This window comes from Rana temporaria, chromosome 1, assembly GCF_905171775.1.
Source record: "Rana temporaria chromosome 1, aRanTem1.1, whole genome shotgun sequence".
NCBI classification, from domain to species: domain Eukaryota; kingdom Metazoa; phylum Chordata; class Amphibia; order Anura; family Ranidae; genus Rana; species Rana temporaria.
This window is the reverse complement of record NC_053489.1, coordinates 683,839,671-683,857,442: the sequence shown is the minus strand read 5'-3', so window position 1 is coordinate 683,857,442 and position 17,772 is coordinate 683,839,671. Positions and strand designations below refer to the sequence as shown.

Genomic DNA, 17,772 nt, shown 5'->3' with positions numbered 1-17,772 from the left:
TTCCATGCAAAATAATTGTACCGCTTTCAGCACCTAAAATCTGAAAGAATCATACCGCCAGGGAGGTTAAAATGAACACTTTTGATTTTTCCTGTTCGTGTCCTATAGACTTTAAAAGGATTTGCATGTTCTCTAGAACTTTTTCCCAGTTATAGGTGTTCTGATGCCAACCGAACCCGGGGGGTGTTTGGCCAATCACTAGTAATAATGATCCTGTCTCTTCTGTAGATCTGGTCCATACATATTTTCAGTACTCAATACTAGAATAATTATACTATGTAGAAACAGAGATGTTTTCAACACATTTGATGTTTTTTTTTTTTTTTTTGGATCTACATTGGAGTTGATTTACTAAAACTGCAGCACTCTGTATCTGGTGCAGTTGTGCATGGTAGCCAATCAGCTTCTAACTTCAACTTGTTCAATGAAACTTTGACAATAAAACCTGGAAGCTGATTGGTTCCTATGCAGAGCTGCTCCAGATTTTGTACTCTCCAATTTTAGTAAATAAACCCCACCTTGTAAAATGTCTACATATTACTAAACAATAAGGGCCAAATCCACAAAAGAGATACGACGGAGTAACTGCTGTTACTCCGTCGTATCCCTGGTCCTAACTATGGAACTGATCCACAGAATCAGTTTTCCATAGATAGGACGAAGATCCGACATGTGTAATTGAATTACACTGCCGGATCTTAGGATGCAGTACCGCATCCGCCGCTGGGGGCATTTTGTGTCGAAATGCTGCCTCGGGTATGCAAATTAGCACTTACGGAGATCCACGAAGCTTTTCAGCGCAAAATTAGGGCTGCTTTTACAAGGTGTAAAGTTAGTACACCATGTAAAAGCAGACCTTTCTGTCCAGCGACGCGATTTATTTTTTTTTTTGAATTTTTTTTTTTCCGCCGTATCTTTTTTTTTCCCCGACGCAACTTTATTGACCCGACGCGATCCACAAAGCTCGGCGTAACGTAATTTCGCGCTATGCACGTCGGGAAAATGATGTCACGAGCATGCGCAGTACAGCCGGCGCGGGAGCGCGCCTCATTTAAATGGGAATCGCCCCCATGAAAAGAGGAACGCCTTGCGCCGGCGGAATTTAAGTTACACAGCCCAAAATTTCTAGGTAAGTGCTTTGTGGATCGGGCACTTAGGTAGAAATTTTAAGGCAGTGTAACTTAAATGGAAAAAATTAAGTTACGCACGATCTTTGTGGATTACCCCCTAAGTACAAAACATAGAGATGAATCAAACATATCGGCCTGGATTCAGAAAGGAGTTACGACGGCGTATCTCCAGATACGCCATCGAACTCTGAGTGTGAGGCGTCGCATCTCTGCGTCTGATTCATAGAATCAGATACGCCTCACTGTTGCCTAGATACAAGCGGCATAAGTCTTCTACGCCGTCGTATCTTGGGGTGCATATTTACGCTGGTCGCTAGGTGGCGCTTCCGTTGATTTCCGCGTAGAATATGTAAATGAGCTAGATACGCCGATTCAGAAACGTACGTGCGCCCGGCGCATTGATTTACGTCGTTTACGTAAGGCTTTTTTCGGCGTAAAGTTACCCCTGCTATATGAGGCGTAGCCAATGTTAAGTATGGACGTCAGGACAACGTCGAATTTTACGTCGTTTACGTAAGTCGTATGCGAATAGGGCTGTGCATAAATTACGTTCACGTCTAAAGCATTGACTATTTGCGGCGTGATTTGGAGCATGCGCACTGGGATACTTTCATGGACGGCGCATACGCTGTTCGTAAGGAGCGTCAATTACGTGGTGTCACGAATAATTAATATACAACACGCCCCCTACCAGCCTATTTTGAATTAGGCAGGCTTACGCCGGCCCATATACGATACGCCGCCGTAACTTCGGGCGCAAGTTCTTTCTGAATACGGGACTTGCCTCTCAAAGTTACAGCGGCGTAGCGTATATGAGATACGCTATGCCCGCCTAAAGATAGGCATTTCTTTCTGAATCCGGGCCATCGTATTTAATTAATGAGCTCCTAAAAGTGTAATCTTGTACGGACTATACATACTGTAGTTGAGTTCTCATACTGTATATATGATGGGAGTGTCCTGTGTTGTTGTTCTCACCTGTACAGGTAACAGGGGGAGGAGTCCACTCTGGAGGGTTGTCACATGTCATTGTGTAAGCTGATGGATAATATGCAGATTTACACCATACTGTCACCGAATCTCCCTTATTATAATACCCCTTGTCTATGGAGAGTCTGTTCACATTGTCTAGGGTCGGCTTCTCACACTGAGCTGTGGAATATGAAGATACAATCAGATGATTATACATTATATACAGTTACATAGTTACATAGGGCCAGATTCACGTAGAATCGCGGCGGCATAACGTATCCTAGAAGCGTTACACCGCCGCAATTTTTCATCGCAAGTGCCTGATCCACCAAGCACTTGCGATGAAAACCTACGCCGGCGGCCTCCGGCGCAAGGCGGGCCAATTCAAATGGGCGTGTGCCATTTAAATTAGGCGCGCTCCCGCGCCGGACCTACCGCGCATGCTCCGTTTCCGAACTCCCGCCGTGCTTTGCGCGAAGTGACGTCATTTTTATGAACGGCGACGCGCGTAGCGTAATTCCGGATTATCTTGGGGTGCTTACGCAAACAACGTTATTTTTTAAATTTTGACGCAGGAACGACGGCCATACTTTACACAGCAATACGATTGCTGTGTAAAGTTAAGGCACCAAAAAAAAACGACTAACCTTGCGACGGGAAACTAGACTAGCGGCGACGTAGCGAACGCGAAAAACTGTCGGGGATCGCCGTAACTCCTAATTTGCATACCCGACGCTGGTTTACGACGCAAACTCCCCCCAGCGGCGGCCGCGGTACTGCATCCTAAGATCCGACAGTGTAAAACAATTACACCTGTCGGATCTTAGGGATATCTATGCGTAACTGATTCTATCAGTCGCATAGATAGAAACAGAGATACGACGGCGTATCAGGAGATACGCCGTCGTATTTCATTTGTGAATCTGGCCCATAGTTAGTCAGGTTGAAAAAAGACACAAGTCCATCCAGTTCAACCACAAAAAAAATAAAAAAACAAAATAAAAAACACAGTACAATCACATATACCCATTTCTATACCCACAGTTGATCCAGAGGAAGGCAAAAAAAAAAACAGCAGAGCATGAGATCCAATTTGCTACAGCAGGGGAAAAAATTCCTTCCTGATCCCCCGAGAGGCAATCGGTTTTTCCCCGGAACAACTTTACCTACAAATCTTAGTACTCAGTTATATTCTGTACATTTAGGAAAGTATCCAGGCCTTTCTTAAAGCAATCTACTGAGCTGGCCAGAACCACCTCTGGAGGGAGTCTGTTCCACATTTTCACAGTGTGAGGAGTAAAGTGATTGTGGGGGATGGGATGGATCAGTTGATTGGACCTTTTAGTGGTATATGGACCATGGTCTGACCTCCTCATTATGGGATGTTCCTGGGTAGTGTTGGGTGAACACCCAAAATTGTGGGGCGCTCAGCAGGATGTACGCTCCACCCGCAGCAAAAGCTAACCCCCATGTGCCTGCCCCCATGTGACATCACCGACTCAGCATGCACGATCAGTGAGGTCACGTATGGGCGGTGCCACCAGGTGACGTCGCCAGGTAGCTCCACCCCTTACCTATTTAAGAAGCAGGCATGCAGCGGTTAGCCTTCATTGCGGGCAGAGTGTTTTTTTGCGGGTCCGGCGGTGGCAGCAGCAGTGTGACTGACGATGGATCTACATCCGGGACATTGGCGTTTATTTACTAAAAGTAAATATACTCTGCACTAGAAGTACCCCGCAAGTGCAGTTTCTCTAGATATGGGGGGAACATGCAAGGAAAATAAAAAACTGCATATTTGCTTGCACATGATTGGATGATAGAAATCAGCAGAGCTTCCCCTCAGATCTACAGCACAGTATATTTGCCTTTAGTAAATCAACCTCATTGTTTTTTTATTTTTAATAAAGGAATTGTTAAAAACTGTGTGCATGTTTTTTATTTATTTTTGACACTTTTTTGGTGAATGGGTAGGGGTATAATACTCATTCACATAAGGGGGCGGCATCTGGGGGCCCTTGTTAATGGGAGCTTCCAGATTCCGATAAACCCCCCCCCCCCACCCGCAGACCAGGTGGGGACAAGGTGCTTTGGGGTGGGGCAGAGGACCCCCCCCCCATATTGAGGGCCAGGAGTAGTCAGCTTCCAAGTCAATAAAAAATAATTTATGGAAAGAAAAAACACTTTTACCTGCATTTTTTTATTTGGTGACAGGGTCTCTTTACCAGCTCTAATTAACCAATGAAAGATATCCCTTAACCACTTGTCTACTGGGCACTTATACCCCCTTCCTGCCCAGGCCGATTTTCAGCTTTCATTGCTGTCATATTTTGAATGACAATTACTCAGTCATGCAACATTGTACCCATATGAAATGTTTTGTCCTTTTTTTTACACAAATAGAGATTTCTTTTGGTGGTATTTAACCGGTTAGGGACCGGCTCCTGTACATATACGTCGGCAGAATGGCACGGCTGGGCAAAGTAACATATATTTACGTTACTTTGAAATTCCCGCTGTGCGCACGCACCGCCAGGGACACGCGCACGCCCCTGCTGCGAGCTCCGTGACTGCGGGACCCGCGGACTCGATGTCCGCTGGTGTCCCGCGATCAGGTCACAGAGCTGAAGAACGGGGAGAGGCAAGTGTAAACACAACTTCTCCCTGTTCTTCCTAGTGACATGTCACTGATTGTCTGCTCCCTCTCATCGGGAACAGCGATCAGTGACATGTCATGGCAAGCCACGCCCCTAACAGTTAGAATCACTCCCAAGGAAACACTTAACCCCTTCAGCGCAACCTAGTGGTTAGCCCCTTCCCTGCCAGTGTCTTTTATACAGTAATCAGTAAATTTTTATAGCACTGATCGCTGTAAAAATGACAATGGTCCCAAAAATGTGTCAAAAGTGTCCGATGTGTCCGCCATAATGTCGCAATTACAATACAAATCGCAGATCGCCGCCATTACTAGTAAAAAAATAATAATAATAAAAATTCCACAAAACTATCCCCTATTTTGTAGACGCTATTACTTTTGCGCAAACCAATCAATATACGTTTATTGCGATTTTTTTACCAAAAATTTGTAGAAGAATACGTATCGGACTAAACTGAGGAAATGTTTTTTTATATAGTTTTTTGGGGATATTTATTATAGCAAAAAGTAAAAAATATTGCTTTTTTTTTTAAATTGTGATCAAATACCACCAAAAGAAAGCTCTATTTGTGGGGAAAAAAGGACGTCAATTATGTTTGGGAGCCACGTCGCACGACCGCGCAATTGTCAGTTAAAGCGACGCAGTGCCGAATCGCAAAAAGTGCTGTGGTCTTTTGCCAAGCAAATGGTCCGGGGCTGAAGTAGTTAATCACCTCTGGGTTTTTTATTTTTTCACGCTATAAATAAAAAAAGACAGAAAATTTGGAAAGAAAATGAATTTTTCTTAGTTTCTGTTATAACATTTTTCAAATGAGTGATTTGTCTTCATAAATTTGGGCCAAAATTTATACTTCTACATTTCTTTGGTAAAAATAACCAAAATCAATGTATATTATTTGGTCTTTGTGAAAGATATACATCTCTTCAACCCTTTATATATAATCATCAGTGTCTGCAGACAATGTGTACTATACGTTTGTTGTGTACGACGTCTAAATATTACTAAACAATAACTACAAAACATAGAGATGAATCAAACGTATCATATTTAATTAATGAGCTCCGAAAAGTGTAATCTTGTACGGACTATACATACTGTAGTTCAGTTCTCATACTGTGTATATGATGGGAGTGTCCTGTGTTGTTGTTCTCACCTGTACAGGTAACAGGGGGAGGAGTCCACTCTGGGGGGTTGTCACATCTCATTGTGTAATATGATGGACGATATCCAGATTTACACCATACTGTCACCGAATCTCCATTATTATAATACTCCTTGTCTATATATAGACTGGACACATTCTCTATGGTCGGCTTCTCACACTGAGCTGTGGAATAAGAAGATAAAATCAGATGATTATACATTATATACAGTGTGAGGAGTAAAGTCATTGTGGGGGATGGGATGAATCAGTTAATGGGACCTTTCAGTGGTATATGGACCAGGGCCATCTTTACCACAGGGCAAATGGGACAGCTGCCCAGGGCCCTGTCACTGTTGGGGGCCCAAAGCAACCCCCTTTGAAAAAAAAAAAAATTTTTTTAGGGGTCCGGAGGTCCCCAGGGGCCCCCTTTTAAAAAAAAATTTTTAATATTTTTTTATTTTTTATTAAAGGTCCCCAGGGCCCCGGATGGCAACCCCCCTTTTTTTGTATAATTTTTTTTTTATATTTTATTTCTTTTTTTCTTTTTATTTCTTTTTATATATATATATATATATATATATATATATATATATATATATATATATATATATATATATATATATATATATTATTAAATGGCTCAGAGGTCCCCAGGGACCCATGTGGCAAACACCCTTTTTTTATAAATGTTTATTTTTTGTTTATATATTTTTTTTATTTTTTTTTTTTATTAAACGGCCCAGAGGTCCCCAGGGCCCTGGATGGCAACCCCCCCCTTTTTTTATATAAATGTTTCTTTTTTATATATATATATTTTATTTTTTATTAAAGGGCCCAGAGGTCCCGGATGGCAACCCCCTTTTTTTTGTAATTTATTTTTATAAAAAAAAAATATTAAAGGGCCCAGAGGTCCCCAGGGCCCCAGATGGCAACCCCCTTTTTTAAAAAAAATATATATATTTTTTATATATATTTTTTATTTCTTTTTTTTCTTTTTATTAAAGGGCCCAGAGGTCCCCAGGGCCCCCGGATGGCTACACCCCTTTTTATAAATATATTTTTCTTTATTTCTTTCTTTATTTTTTTTTTTAAAGGGCCCCCCGCTTCTAAATTCGCGGCAGCCCCCCCCTGCTTCTCAATTTCAGGCGGCAGCACCCCCCCCGGTTCTCTGCTCCAGGGGGCCCATGACTTAAGCTGTGTAAGTGGCCCCATAATTCCTGATGGCGGCCCTGCCGCCCGTTAAGCCCCTGTGCTGCCCACAAATCAGGCTGAAAATCATCAGCGGCACGCAGCCAGTGACAGTACTGCTTCCCTTTCCAGTGTTTTAAAATGTACAGCACCCCTGGCTTCCCTTTAGACGTGCACTTCTCCCTTCCTGCCACTGGGTGCTGCTTGTATATAAAAGTGAATTAGAATGTGATTTTATAACATCCCCAGTTTGCTCTTCCCGAGGCTGACTTCTTCATGTCCTGCTCCTCAAGGTATGTCACTGTTTGCTAATCTATATTGTAAATAGAAGTTTTCTGTAGAGTGTGCCCAAAGTCTTCATAATATTTGATGATTCACTGCAGGTCTGGTCAGTGTTTTAAAAAGTTCCTCTATTTTACACATGGCATGGCATGGGGTCACAGCACCGTCTGTCCATTCTGCTTTAGCACCATGGGACCCCATGCCATGCCATGTGTAAAATAGAGGAACTCTTTAAATCACAGACCAGACCTGCAGTCCAGGCTGAGTAAGGCCTCAGAGCACATGGCATTACTGTTATTTGCGCAGGCACAGCAGCCCATTCATTTGAATGGGCCGCCATGCCTGCGTTTCCTGCAAAGAAAAGCGCATGCCTCATGTAATAGGCTGCACACACGGCACGTCTATGCCCATCAAGCACTGAAATACAGCACTGTCTGTCCATTCTGCTGTCTGCTGTGACTTATCTGCAGTTCCCGCACTGTCAAACTTGCTGCATTTTTAGACGTTTAGGTCACGCTTTTAAAAACACAGTGCGTTTGTGTGTGCAAGAACTGCAGGTAAGTAGCATGGTGCAAAAGCAGAATGGATTTCAAGGCAACTGTATTTTTAAAATGCTGAATGCACCTTTTTTCTGCAGGAAACAAAGGCATGGCAGCCCATTCAAATCAATGGGCTGCTGTACCTGCACAAATGAGGACCGCCAAAACACATACATGTGAACCAGCCAGGCCCAAAATAAGCTGGAGGGGGGCCCAAAAAAAATGTTTGCCCAGGGCCCAAACCATATTAAAGACGGCCCTGATATGGACCATGGTCTGACCTCTTCATTATGGGATGTTCCTGTGTAGTGTTGGGTGAGCAGTTCAGACCGAGCATAAGTTTGGCCCGAACATCGCCCGTTCGGCAAACACCCAAAATTGTGGGGCGCTCGGCGGGATGCACGCTCCACCCGCAGCAAAAGCTAACCCCCATGTGCCTGCCCCCGTGTGACATCACCGACTCAGCATGCACGATCGGTGAGGTCACGTAGGGGCGGTGCCACCAGGTGACGTCACCAGGTAGCTCCACCCCTTACCTATTTAAGAAGCAGGCATGCAGCGGTTAGCCTTCATTGCGGGCAGAGTGTTTTTTTTGCGGGTCCGGCGGTGGCAGCAGCAGTACGTGACTGACGATGGATCTACATCGGGGGACATTGGCGTTTATTTACTAAAAGTAAATATACTCTGCACTAGAAGTACCCGAGTACCTGTCACCAGAACATCAGAGTACCTGAGTACCTGTCACCAGAACATCAGACTTGACTTGTAGACTCTATTATTTACGAACGGCAAATCCACTGTGTACTACAAGTGCGAAGTGCACTTGAAAGTGCACTTGGATGTGCAGTCACTGTAAATCTGAGGGGAAGATCTGAAATGAGGGGAAGCTCTGCAGATTTTAAGCTAAAATTCTGTTTTTTATTTTTCCTTGCATGTCCCCCTCGGATCTACAGAGACTGCGCTTCCAAGTGCACTTGCACTGCACTTTGCACTTGTAGTGTGCACTTGGAGTGGATTTGCCTTTAGTAAAAAAAATACCATAACTTTCACACAGACTAAATAATATCCACTAATTTGGGTTATTTTTTCTACAGATATGTAGCAGTATACATTTTGGCCCAAATTTGTGAACAAAAAAGACCTCGGTTTAAGAGTAACTTGGTTTGAGAGCAATTTGATTTCCGAGCAATTAAAAAAAAAAAAACAGATTCGGTTTGCGAGTGTCGACTTGCAAGACGAGCAGAATTTAAGCTAAATAGGCCTGCAGTACCGCATTTGGCCTGAGGTACGGGGGAGGTACGGGAGGTACGGGGGCGCAGGAGCCAAGCAGAGCCGAACGGTGACAATTGCCGCCGTTTGGCAATGCTCGGAAAGACACGGAAATACACGGTCTTTCAGATTTTTTCCGAGGTCAACCGACGTGTCCTCTGGCCTTTTCGGCGCTCTCTGGCGCCCTCCACATCTGTCCGCATGCGGTATTGCATCCCATTGAAGTCAATGCGGAACAAATTTTTTCATTCCCATTGACTTCAATGGGAAAACTCGCTTTGATATGAGAGTACTTTGGATTAACGAGAATTCTCCTGGAATGGATTATACTCTTAATCCGAGGTTCAACTGTATTTGAAAAATTGTTATAAGTGTAGCGCCCCCTTACTTTCAGTATGGGCACTACGCTAAAGTTAGTGGGGAGTGGGAGAGTTATTTTGCTCCCATTCACAATTTGCTAAATTTAGGCTGCTGTCATTCCTGAACCGTCCTGTAGGTCAGTTACATCGTTACATAGTTAGTCAGGTTGAAAAAAGACACAAGTCCATCCAGTTCAACCACATAAAAAAATAAACAAACAAAATAAAAAACACAATACAATCCCATACACCCAACTTCATACCCACAGTTGATCCAGAGGAAGGCAAACAAAAACCCCAGCAGAGCATGAGATCCAATTTGCTACAGCAGGGGAAAAAAAATCCTTCCTGATCCCCTGAGAGGCAATCGGATCAACTTTACCTACAAATCTTAGTACTCAGTTATTTTATGTACATTTAGGAAAGTATCCAGACCTTTCTTAAAGCAATCTACTGAGCTGGCTAGAACCACCTCTGGAGGGAGTCTGTTCCACATTTTCACAGCTCTTACTGTGAAGAAACCTTTCCGTATTTGGAGATGCAATCTCTTTTCCTCTAGACGTAAATAGTGCCCCCTTGTCTGCGCTCCAGGGGTGTTGTTTCCACCCCTGGGCGACAGGTGGCGCTAGAGGGATTCTGACAGAGCTGCTTTTCCCCAGCAGCCAATTGGAGGAGTTTTCCCTCGCGGGGCATGCTGGGGGAGAGTATATCTGTGACAGACGCCATTTTATGTGGTTCTTCGCGGGTTCCAGGTGCGGCACCCACCATTAGGATGTGCGCATCCAACAGACCCCGGCGATGGCCTACCAGGCCGGGGTCGCACGCTACGCGGAGCTCCATGTTGCTGAGAGGGGCCCCAGTGACTTTCTGGGTCCCCCGCTTTACTAAGAAGATCCCAGGCTGGGTGTCGTTCGGTGGGGGGGTCGGCTTGAGGGGAACCCGGAGGCAGGTTGTCCAACAGGGCTTGAACGAACCATCGGGGATCTGGTGACCGGGACATTGACAGGTACACTTCAACTGTCATCCGGTGACCCTAACTAAATTCACTGGGAGGATTTGCTCAAATCTATTCAGTTCATTCAATTACTAAGCCTGTGAGAGAAACCTGTTCCTCCCAGCAATCTAAAGTGACACTTCGGCTGCCAGGCTTGTGACAGGAGTCTGTCCGGGGGCACTTTACCCACTCTGGCTAGAGTGGTCGACGAACTGTGTTTATTACTACTGTGTTACTGAGAGCAGGATTGCTCGGTTCATATCCAGGCCTGATACTGCAAAGTTCTCTATCGCTTCATCAACCTTTCCTTCCTACCTCATGTTGATGTTGGGCTGGAAATAAAGCATTTGAAAACCTTCTTTGATTGACTGGACATTCGCTCACTACTCTACTCATCAACTACACCCCTAGACAACACTGAGAGGTAACTTAATAGGCCGATCCCAACAACAACCAGCGTCTCCTGCGGGGGTAGCGCTACAAGGGAAAAAGTAACATTTTTGCAATTTTTTTTATTATGTTGCAAAAAGTAAAAAACCCAGTGGTGATTAAATACCACCAAAAGAAAGCTAGAGGGAGGCCCGGAGTGGAAAGCAGCAAAAGCAGAATAACGTAGGGCCGGGCATGACTGTGTGGAGGTAGGGCAACAAGGAGTTAAAAGGGAAAGGAAGCTGGTTGGTTGGAAGGAAATATGAGTGGTGAGCAAGGAGGGGAGGAGTGTTATTTAATGGGGGGGCGTGGACACAGGAGGCAAAGTGCGGGAAGAAATCTTACAAGGAGGCAGGTTTTTCCCACCCACCCTCCCTATTTGTTGTGCGTTTGGTGTCGTTCGTTTGTTTTCTTTTATTACAGGTCTGTGGAAAAGGTCGTCATGACAGCCGTGGCGGAGCTATTGGCGGTGTTCGTTGGTTTTTGATGGTGGCAGTTACAGATGTGATGGAAATGGTGGTGGACCCATTGGTGGGATGGGACCCTTATGGGGGATTATTCCAGTGGAACGGTGTCCGCTGGAATACGGTTATGGTTGCACTACGGTGGAAAAAGGTTTGTCTCCGAGCTAGGTCGGCTGGGGGCCGGTTATGGTTAATGGCTCCGCAGTGTAGTGTTAAAAAGGAAGGTTAAGCCGGGTTGCCGTGTAAGACCAAGAAGCTGGGTTATTAAAGTTGTTTATTAAAATTGTTAAGGAATAAAGTTTGGTGTGATTTAATTATTTAATTTAAAAATATTTATGTGGTTAAAAATAAAAATTGGCTGTCGTGGCCATTTTTACTCCAACATTTGTGTCTCTCTTTAATCTTAGAAGGGGGGTAAGGTAATGCTAACAAAAGGGGGGTTTGATGGTTTGGGGGGGTAGTTGGGCTATCCAAATTACACTGGTCATTATCTATACACAATGATCATAACAACCTTTGTTACAGATTCCTACATTTTGTTATTCTGAAGAAATATATGTGTTAGTCTGTGCCTCTGTTCTGAGTGGGTCTAATGGGAGTGGTTTCATAAATAACTGCCAGGTGTGCAGCAGCAGAGCACTAATGAGGAACTCTGCTGGGCCTGCATTGCTTTTAGATTTGTTCCTATTGGGAGTATATCTCCAATCCTCTGCTGCGGTCACATGTTCAAAATAATAAAAACAACAGCCTTTGTAATACAGAGTAAAAATAAATAATATCTATAAACTGTTTTAAACTGTCATATACAGTGGAACCTCGGATTACGAGTATAATCCGTTCCAGGAGAATGCTCGTAATCCAAAGTACTCGCATATCAAAGTGAGTTTCCCCATAGAAGTCAATGGAAACTAAAATAATTTGTTCTGCATGGACTTCAATGGCATGCAATACTGCATGTGGCCAGAGGCGGGGGGCGCCGGAGAGAGCCTCGGAAATGCACGGAAAGGCCAGAGGACACCTCGACTGACCTCGGCAAACCTCAGAAAGACTTTGTTCCCGAGATTTGCCGAGGTCAGTCGAGCTGTCCTCTGGCCTTTCTGTGCATTTCCGAATGGCGCCGATTGGCAACGTTCGGCTCTGCTCGGCTCCGGCGCCCCTCCACCTCAGGCCAAATGCATTACTGCACACCGCTTTGGCCTGAATCGTGCTCGTTTCGCAAGACAACACTCGCAAACCGAGTTCCGATTTTTAGAAATACAGTGCTTGTATTGCGAGACGCTCGTTAACCACGTTTCTTGCAATCCGAGGTTCCACTGTATAATTGAAATCAAATCCAGATCCAGACTGAGCATGTACCCAGAATCAAAATATCTTATATGAATGCTTGCTCCTAATCAGCCATTTCAGAAAATAAACCCAGAGACAGCCAGGAAATTTGTATTTTCAGAAGGAAATGGCAGCCTCTGTATTCCCCTCAGTACAGGTTTCCTGTAATACAAATAATAAATGACGGGCTGAGTATTCTGTGCAATGTTTACTGATATCAGACAATACTTGTATAAGAAATATTCTCTCACCTGAGTCCACCGTCCGGATATCTATGGGCTCCAGATTGTATGTTTTCTGGTCTGTAGAAATCTCGGTCTCTATTCTATACTGAGAGGACGGCTGTAGATCGGTGAAGGTCACATTTTTATCCTGTGAAGTTGTACATGGTCCATTATTATCCGGCTCAGCACAACATTCCACAGCAAATCTCCAGGTATCGGGACATTGAGGAGTGCAGGAGATCCGGACGCTGATACTGGATGAGGTGACTCTCCAATCCGTCATTGTGACTCCTGACAAAGACAAGATGGAGAGATGAAACTCTCAGAGATGATTTATAATAAAGAGAAGATCTCCGCTCTCCATTATATTCAGCAGTATTTCTCAATACCGGGATCTGTATTGTGCAGACCATTCATAAATGACCATTTTTAACCACTTGCCGCCCACCAATGACAGATTGACGTCGGCAAAGTGGTTGTAGAATCCTGACTGGACGTCGTATGACGTCCTCAGGATTCTGAGCCGCTGCGCGCCCCCGGGGGCACGCATCGCGGCGATCGTTGTTGCAGGGTGTCAGTCTGACACCCCGCAACACCGATCTCGGTAAAGAGTCTCTCACGGAGACTCTTTACCACGTGATCAGCCGTGTCCAATCACAGCTGATCACGATGTAAACAGGAAGAGCCGTTGATGGCTCTTCCTCACTCGCGTCTGACAGACGCGAGTAGAGGAGAGCCGATCGGCGGCTCTCCTGACAGGGGGGGTTCGCGCTGATTGTTTATCAGCGCAGCCCCCCCTCGGATCGCCACATGGACCACCAGGGAAGGGCAAAACAAAAAAAATGGGGCAAAAAAAAGTCCAAAAAAAAAAAAGTCTGAAAAAAAATAAAAAAGTCTGGGGGAAAAAAAAAACTGCCAATCAGTGCCCACAAATGGTCAAGTAAATCAGTGCCGCCCCACAGTGTCCATCAGTGCCACCCCACAGTGCCCATCAGTGCCACCATATCAGTGCCCGTAATTGAAAGAGAAAACATACTTATTTACAAAACAATTACAGAAAAAAATAAAAACTTTTTTTAGTTGTTGCGCAAAAAAAAAAAAACGCAGAGGTGATCAAATACCACCAAAAGAAAGCTCTATTTGTGGGTAAAAAAGGACGCCGATTTTGTTTGGGTACAGTGTAGCATGACCGCGCAATTGCCATTCAAAGTGCGACAGTGCTGAAAGCTGAAAATTGGCTTGGGCGGGAAGCTACGTAAGTGCCCGGTATGGAAGTGGTTAAAATGTATCCTGCAGAAGTTCACACAGTTCTCCCTGATTATCACAGCAGAGAGCTCTGTGATTGGAGGAGATCCCACCAAAGTCACATGACTGGACTCTTCTAGCTTTTTTTCTTTTACCACCCCGTTCATTTGTTAGGTCTCCCAAAGCCAGCGGAGCGCAATGCGCATCTGTAAACCACACCGCTGTGCTCTATAAATGTACAGAGCTAGTTGTTTTCAAAGGAGTGGGTTGGCTGTAATACAACAATACCTCTGCTTTTTAAATGGGCCTTGGTGTCGATTCCTTGTCATAGGAGTGTAGCCACCCTGTCATCAGAGGCGACTAGTACATTCAGTTCTCCTGGGTAGTAGTTTGACTAAAGCCAATCTGAAGTTTTCTTCACTTGGTGTCTCCCTTAGGTTGAGATTGCTTCTGTTTCCTGCTTCTGCCACTAGATGTCACTAGCAATCAGGGCAATAGTTATGGGGGCCGTGATGATTTTATGCTATTGAGACTAAACAAAATGCAAGATCGCTGTGCAAATACCGTGTGACATTCAACTCAATTTAGACCGAAGTCTGAAAATTTGAATCAACTCAAATTTAAATTCCATTTGAATTGAATTGAATTTTAATCAAATTCCATTCAAAATCCAATTTATTCTATTTGAAATTCGAATTTAGAAAGATGGTTAACTACTTGCTGACTACTTGCCGACGGCGGCAGGTCGGCTCCCCTGCACGAGAGAGCGTAGCTCTACGTCACCTCGCGAATCGGGCACTAGGGGCGCGCGCAGGCCCCCCGCTCATCCCTGATCCCGAGGCGTGTGCCGGCGGGTGCGATCACCGCCGGGCACCCACAATCGCTCATTACAGAGCGAGGATCAGGAGCTGTGTGTGTGTAAACTCACAGCTCTCGGTCCTGTCAGGGGAGAAATGCTGATCTTCTGTTCATACAATGTATGAACAGCGATCAGTCATTTCCCCTAGTGAGTCCCCACCCACCCTGCAGTTAGAACGCACCCAGGGAACATACTTAACCCCTTCCCTGGTGTTAACCCCTTCCCTGCCAGTGTCATTTTTATTGTAATCAATGCATTTTTTTAGCACTGATCACTATAAAAATGCCAATGGTCCCAAAAATGTGTCAAAAGTGTCCGAAGTGTCCGTCATAATGTCGCAGTACTAAAAAAAAAATCGCTGATCGCCGCCATTACTAGTAAAAAAAAAATATTAATAAAAATGCCATAAAACTATCCCCTATTTTGTAAACGCTATAACTTTTGCGCAAACCTATCAATAAACGCTTATTGCGATTTTTTTACAAAAAATATGTACAGTAGAAGAATACATATCGGTCTAAACTGAGGGGAAAAAAAGTGTTTTTTATATATTTTGGGGGGATATTTATTATAGCAAAAAGTAATATGGTCCGGGGGTTAAGTGGTTATATCATTTCTATTCCATTTTATTCTATTGTTTTTTATATTCTTTTCTTTTCTAGTCTATTCAAATTTGTTCTATTTAAAATTAAAATTTCGGAAGATGGTTATAATTTTTCAATTTGATTACTCTCTGGAGTCCCATTTAAAGCGGATCTCTGCTGAAAATAAAATAAAATAAAAGCCAGCAGATACAAATACTGCAGCTGCTGACTTTTAATATTAGGACACTTACCTGTCCTGGAGTCCAGCGCCGACCGCAGCAGAGCACGAGCGATCGCTGGTTACTCTGCTGCCAGCCCCGCCATCCTCGGTGAGGGAACCAGGAAGTGATACGTTGCGTTGCTCACTGGTCCCCGCTGTGTTCTGGGAGCCGTGTGTTTCCCAGAACACAACAGGAGGGATGGGATCTGACGTTCTGCCCGCAGTCTACCCGCAGACTGTGTGGCCGGAAGTAGGTTTACCTGTATCTGCACCCCCCCCCCTCCTGAAAGGTGCCAAATGTGACACCGGAGGGGGGGGTCCACTTTAGGGTTTACACATAACATTTGCCGCTTGTAGGTAACATGTACATATTATTAGAAAATATTTGCAGGTCTAAATTGTGCAAAACCTGTGTGTATACTAGTAAACAATAGGAAAAACATAAATAAAAATGGGCACTCAAATATTTTCTGATGTATTAATATGTCTATAAAAGTATAGATTTGTATTGACTTTACATTGATGTGTTTATGATGAAGATATCACGGATTATTTTTCTCACCTATACAGGTAATAATGGGAGGAGTCCACTCCCGGGAGGTTTGGGGGTTGTCACATCTCATTGTGTCAGATGATGGATAATATCCAGGATTACATCGCACTTCCACCTCTTCTCCATTATTATAATAATCCTTGTTTTCAGAGATATTGTACACATTCTCTATGATGGGCTTTGTACACCAAGCTGTGGAATAAGAAGATAAAATCAGATCGTTATACATTATATACAGTGTGAGGAGTTAAGTGATTGTGTGTGATAGGATCAGGGCTGGGACAAGGGGTGGGCAAAAGGGACGGCTGGTTTCAGGTGCGGTGAGGGCTGCTGTGAGGAGATTGAGGGGATTTGTGTTGGGAGGGGCAATTTGGGGGAGCAGCAGGGGGTAAGAATTTTCCAGGAATGGTTATTTAGGGGGATCTGTGTTGGGAGGGGGGATAGGGGAAGGGGATTTGTGCTAGGAGGGGGGATTTGAGGGGTGTGTGCTAGATGAGGTGACATGGTGAAGGGGGAGGAGAATTGCTAGGAGAGAAATTTTTTGTTTGGGGGGGTTGTGTGCTAGGAAGGGGGTGTGGAGTGGGGGGATGTGTGCTAGGAAGGGGATGTGGAGTGGGGGGATGTGTGCTAGGAAGGGGATGTGGAGTGGGGGGGGGATTTGTACTCAGAGGGGAAGTTTGAGGGGGAGAGGATTTGTGCTAGGAAGGATGACTTTTTTAGGAGAGGGGCATTTGTGTTGGGGGGGGGGATTTTGGAGATGGGGGTAAAGATTTGTCCTGGGAGGGGGGATTTCAGCAGGGGGGTGGATCTTTACTGGGGTAAGGGGCAGAGCATGCAGATCAGTGTTCTGTTTTTTTGGGGGGGGATTTTTGCTGACACATAATGCTCATACATCTTCAGGGGTGGGGCGCAATTTGGCATGTTTGCCCTGGGCTCTAGATGACCTTGTCCCGGCACTGGATAGATCAGTTGATGGGACCTTTCAGTGATATATGGACCATGGTCTGACCTCCTCATTATGGAATTTGCAGTTTTAATAAAGACAATTGTTAGAAAACCCACCAGGAAGCCAAAAGTATGGAGCAGAGTATAGGGGAGGTGATCTTGTGGGAGAAAAGACCGCCCAGTTGTATTAGGGGCCCCCAATGTCTGGGTTGTAAAGTCAGATGCTTTTCTTCAGCAGGGACAGGGAAGCTGGTCAGAGTTGATGGGAAGATGGATGGAGACAAATACAGGACAATCTTAGAAGAAAACCTGCAAAAGACTTGAGACCGGGGGGTTCACCTTCCAGCAGGACAACGACCCTAAAGTACAGCCAGAGCTACAATGGAATGGTT

General features: G+C 44.6%; 1 protein-coding gene across 1 annotated transcript; it reads right to left on the bottom strand.

Annotated features, from left to right (window-relative positions):
• Window positions 1-1,996: 1,996 nt before the first annotated feature.
• LOC120945864 (coagulation factor XIII B chain-like) lies at window positions 1,997-16,664 on the bottom strand. Its single transcript, XM_040360391.1, has 4 exons — window positions 16,445-16,664; window positions 13,002-13,265; window positions 5,910-6,083; window positions 1,997-2,282 (listed from the first exon to the last, which is right to left on the bottom strand). Exons 1-4 carry the CDS (start codon window positions 16,662-16,664, stop codon window positions 2,041-2,043), a joined length of 900 nt encoding a protein of 299 aa, XP_040216325.1. The 3' UTR covers window positions 1,997-2,040.
• Between the last annotated feature and the right edge of the window lie 1,108 nt (window positions 16,665-17,772).

Excerpts from the sequence above, each read along its gene's own strand:
- LOC120945864 (XM_040360391.1), bottom strand. The coding sequence starts at position 16,664 with ATGTATAACGATCTGATTTTATCTTCTTATTCCACAGCTTGGTGTACA. Across the intron at positions 6,084-13,001 it reads TATCCGGACGGTGGACTCAG|CTCAGTGTGAGAAGCCGACC; the intron begins GTGAGAGAATAT and ends CTTATTCCACAG. Across the intron at positions 2,283-5,909 it reads TCCCCCTGTTACCTGTACAG|CTCAGTGTGAGAAGCCGACC; the intron begins GTGAGAACAACA and ends CATATTCCACAG.